The 4583-nt window shown below is 46.7% G+C and overlaps 1 protein-coding gene across 1 annotated transcript; it reads right to left on the reverse strand.

Moving 5' to 3' along the window:
* Positions 1-214: 214 nt before the first annotated feature.
* LOC109760542 (probable potassium transporter 4) lies at positions 215-3149 on the reverse strand. Its single transcript, XM_020319352.4, has 5 exons — positions 2901-3149; positions 2541-2763; positions 2144-2437; positions 1788-2048; positions 215-1705 (listed from the first exon to the last, which is right to left on the reverse strand). Exons 1-5 carry the CDS (start codon positions 3054-3056, stop codon positions 462-464), a joined length of 2178 nt encoding a protein of 725 aa, XP_020174941.1. The 5' UTR covers positions 3057-3149; the 3' UTR covers positions 215-461.
* Positions 3150-4583: the final 1434 nt, after the last annotated feature.

The following is a 4583-nucleotide window of genomic DNA, read 5'->3' on the forward strand; positions in this document are numbered from 1 at the left end:
CTCCACATGTTGTAATAGGAACTATGTATGACACCAATTGGTATCCATGCCAATAACCTGAAAAAAATCCTGATAAAGACCAGTTCATTGCAGCCCACAATGGGTGGCGAAGTCATCATGACCAACATAAATTACCCACAACCACAAGAACTAATACGCTATACCAGAGAGCAATTTTTCAAGTATATCAGAAACAAATGCCATGATTGGGGTGGCGAAGAAATTTGGAAGCAATATTTTGAGCTGAAAGTTTCCAGAGTAACCGACACTCTTAAGTTATGGTTACAAAAGCTTACCTTCCGCAGCATATATACATCCTTTATTTCATGGCAACCTTCATACTGAGGTTTACTTACAAACGCCATTGTGTCGCTACTGCAGGTAGCTGAAACAACCGAAAACCAGAACGACTTATTGGCACGCACCGCGTCATACATATGGAAGTGCGTGCAAGCGTAGCGTCAGGCCTTGTAGAGCATGCCGATCTCGACGCGCTGCTGCAGGGGGATCCCGAGAGCTGGCAGCGCGGACCGGCACGTGCTGTGCAGGAACTCGTAGAAGCCAAGCAGAATACGGTCGAAGAAGCCCGTGTCTTTGCCGATGTGGAACCTCATCTTGCCCCTGACGTGCACCACCCCAGCCTCCCTCGCCTCCTCAAGCAGAGCCACCTCCTCCTCCTCCTCGGTGATGTAGTCCCGCAGGGCGCCCACCACCAGGCCGGTGAGTTCATCCTCCTCAGAGTCGAGCGGGTCAGCGTAGCCATACTGTATCGTGCACCCATAAACTCCATTGGGTCCAAGCCGCCGGATGGCCACACGGTCCTTGGCATCGACCTTGGCCACCAGGAGGTACCGGAGTGTGAGGAAGATGGTCACCTTGTGCAACGACCGCAAGTTCCTGATGTAGTGCGCGAGCACCGGCGTGAGCCAGTCCTGCATGTTGCTATAGAAGAAGCAGAGCCCGGGGATGCGGTGCACGTCAGGACCAGCGAGGAGCTCACCAAGCCGCTCGAGTGTCACCTTGTTCGCCATCTCGTACTCGGCTTTCCTCTGTCTACCGTAGTACCAGCCGAACATGATCAGTGCCAACAACAATGACACTGCAAACGGCATCCACCCACCTTTGAGCATCTTGGTGCACACTGCGCTCACGTAGGTGCCCTCGAGGATCAGGAACGGCACGAAGTAGAGAGCCACAAGCACCACATGTGTGTCCCAGATGATGAGCATCACCAGGGAGAGCAGGATGGTGGTGATCAGCATGACCATGATGACTACCACCCCGAACGCGTTTCCAATGTTCTTGCCATCGCCGAAGCCGAGGATGGCACCAACACAGAACAGCATGAGTATATAGTTGGTTTCCGGCGAGTATACCTCCCCTTCCTTGTTCCTGGAGGTGTGCACCACCTTGACACGGGGGAAGTAGTCGAGGGCTACCGACTGCTTGATGACAGAGAAGGTGGCTGAGATCAGCGATTGACTTGCCACGATCGCTGCCAGCGTCGCAATGACAAACATGGGCCAGTACACGGGACGCGGCACAAACTTGTAGAACCCGTCGCTGAAGTCATTGACGTTGTTGATCAGGTACGCCGTCTGCCCAGCGTAAGTGAGCACGAGGGAGGGGTATATGCTGGTGAGGAACGCGATCTGGATAGACCTCTTGCTAAAGTGTCCAAGATCCGCAAACATGGCCTCGGCACCTGCATGAATCAAAACGGTAAGTCTGTCAATGGAGGACATTACAACGGACTGTGAACACAGAGAAAAGCTTAATGTACATGCCCGTGATGCAGAGAACGGTCCCACCGAGCAGCTGCCAGCCCCTTTTCTGGTTGGTGATGAAGAACATAACGATGTAGTGTGGCGACAAGGCCCTGAAGATGCCAGGGTAATAGCGCCAGATGCTGTAGATGCCGATGATCGGTGTGGTGAACGTCCACACTGCCATGATCGGTGAGAATATGAAACTCACTTTGGACGTGCCGTACTTCTGTAGCAGGAAAAGCCCAATGAGGATCGCCGCAGACAGTGCCTCCACCACAGCTGTAAAAATTAATTTAATTCCAGACACACAATTAAGCACGATCTTGTCCCAAACTCCCAACTAAGATATCCACTACTACGGACTAACTGCATACGTTTACTGACGGATGGGAAAGGGCCTCTCAGTCCATCTATTGCAGACAAGACTGAAATAGCAGGTGTGAGAATGCCATCTCCAATTAGCATACACATGCCCAATATAGCAGTGAGGAGCAGCAGCCTCCTAGCGACAATGCTGCGCTCGATGAATCTCCTCAGCCTGCTTGGCCTTCTGGTCACAGCAGGGTGAGTCGAGACCAGATCCTCTTCTTCAATGTAAATCTTTTTGGACGGGAGGATGCCAATGTTGGCATGCTGGCACAGCAGAGAATACATGGCAAATGTGCCACCTGCATGAGAAAAATAACTCCGATCAAGTTGAAAATCAAGAAATATATGGTCTGGTTTATCTATCGTTGACAGCTTGGGAGAATCTCTGGTTAATTCTATCACCTTCACCATGATCATCAGCATTCAGAGCTATGCATATGTACTTGATGACACCAATGAGGGTCAGGGTCCAGAACATGATGCTGTATATCCCGAGGTAGTCTTCCTCAGTGGGATTGGTCAGATTCATCGACGGATAAACATAGAGAGGTGAAGTGACGAGGCCACCGAAGACAACACCCAGAGTCTTGTAAGCTAGGACCAGATCTTGGTAGAACCCCTTCTTCTGCAGGAAAGACAGATTTAAACCGAGTGGTGTGAAGGCATACAATTATTGATGATTACTGTTTTAAATGAACAAATTAATCACTAAAAAAGGGAACAAATTAACTTGTATCGTATTGCTGTCTCACAATCACATACCTTGTCATCTCTTCCCACTTCAACGTCCATTGAGACTGTTGCCATTTCAATCTGTGTGGGACAGCAGAGCTTGGATGAATCCTTGGAACCTTGGCCCTCAGAAGCAGTCCGGCCCACGAATAACAATGTTGAGAGGTTGCAGTACTTATAGAACATAGAGATAGAGAACACGAGCCTCCATAGCTCCCCTAAAAAGGAAGAAAAAAACAGAACAGGGGTAGAGGCGGGGCCTGCAAATTCCCCAGCCAAAATATGCCCCCACCAGCAGATGCCACAAGCCCCACTGCTTCACTAGTAGCTAAAAGCTGGAGTATATTTTAGTTTTTAGTTACAGCATATTGCTATGAAGAGGATGTCAAACCCTGATTTGGAGCTTCTAAAATGCACCTGAGAATTGAAGTCTTGCATTCTCGGTGTCGTTCACGATGTATATGAAGATTAGATCTATAGTATATTACCTCGCCGCTCAAATCTGCCTGTGCACACCTCCTTAGGTTGTCTCGACATAACCTGGCCATGAGGAGTATGAAGATCAAGGATCGATACAACATGCATCCACCAACTCATCCAAGAAAATTATATATTAATGATAACAATCAAGGTAGATTGATCATAATCATGTTGTATGACTCATAGTGGTCTTTAGAAAAACATAGTGCAATCATGTTGTAGCTTATGCAATCCAAAAGAGAGACTTATACTTCATCATAGCAGTAGAATATATGGTTAGAAGCAATAGCTATTGGGCCATGGTGGGTTCCTGAAACTCTTCAGCAATCCCATCCTCTTTTTATCCCCTGCTAGATCATTTTCTTCAAGCACGATCATTTTGATCCAGACTTGTTTTTCTTTTTATTTTCTCCAAATATAAGAACACGTCTCTGATTATTTTGCCAAAGGGATTGACAGCTGACAGGCCTTGTATTAAAGCAGGTGACTGAACTGACTGCAAAGCACTAACACAAAAATCCTAGAGGATAAATGCGAAAGCATTTGTTGGGACACTTGTCAGTTCATCATTGCTCACCCCACATGTGCAACACGAGCAAGACAATGAGCATCGTTAATTCGTTGTTGACATAAAAAAGGGTTTTTTCCTATGGGGATAAAAAAACTCGCACGTCGCATATAAACACCTATAGCATCATTTTTCCTCTTAGATGTGATATTGTTGCTTAATGGTGGAATAAAGTGACCACACTAACACTGGCAAAGATATGTTAAAAAATATAGATATGATTCCAGACCTATTTTGCACAGGCGAATATATATTCTTTGCCATTGCTAGGTGCTACACCCAACTTCATACGCTGGTTCTATCACACCAAAAGTAGCATATCTTCCGAGAACAAGCAATACCTAAACTGGCTGTCCACTGTGATTTGTGGAAATTGAAAACCTGTGACACCATATTGCATCATTGCAAATTTGCAATGCACCAAAAGCTGAAAACAGATGGGTAGCCCTTGTGCCCACAATGATGGAGATCAATGTAAGCACCCACAATTGAAAAGTTAAAAGATGATTCTTCTTTCAACTCTTTTTGCTCTGAGTTCATACTTTGATCAGGAAGCCCACACGTACAGATTCATGCCGATCAACTCACGAGTGTAGAGTGGGCAGAATTGCCAATTTCCGGTGCATTTTGATATAGTTCATCAGATTAAATCATAAAAATTTGAG

Source organism: Aegilops tauschii, chromosome 7 (assembly GCF_002575655.3).
Source record: "Aegilops tauschii subsp. strangulata cultivar AL8/78 chromosome 7, Aet v6.0, whole genome shotgun sequence".
Classification (NCBI taxonomy): Eukaryota; Viridiplantae; Streptophyta; class Magnoliopsida; order Poales; family Poaceae; genus Aegilops; species Aegilops tauschii.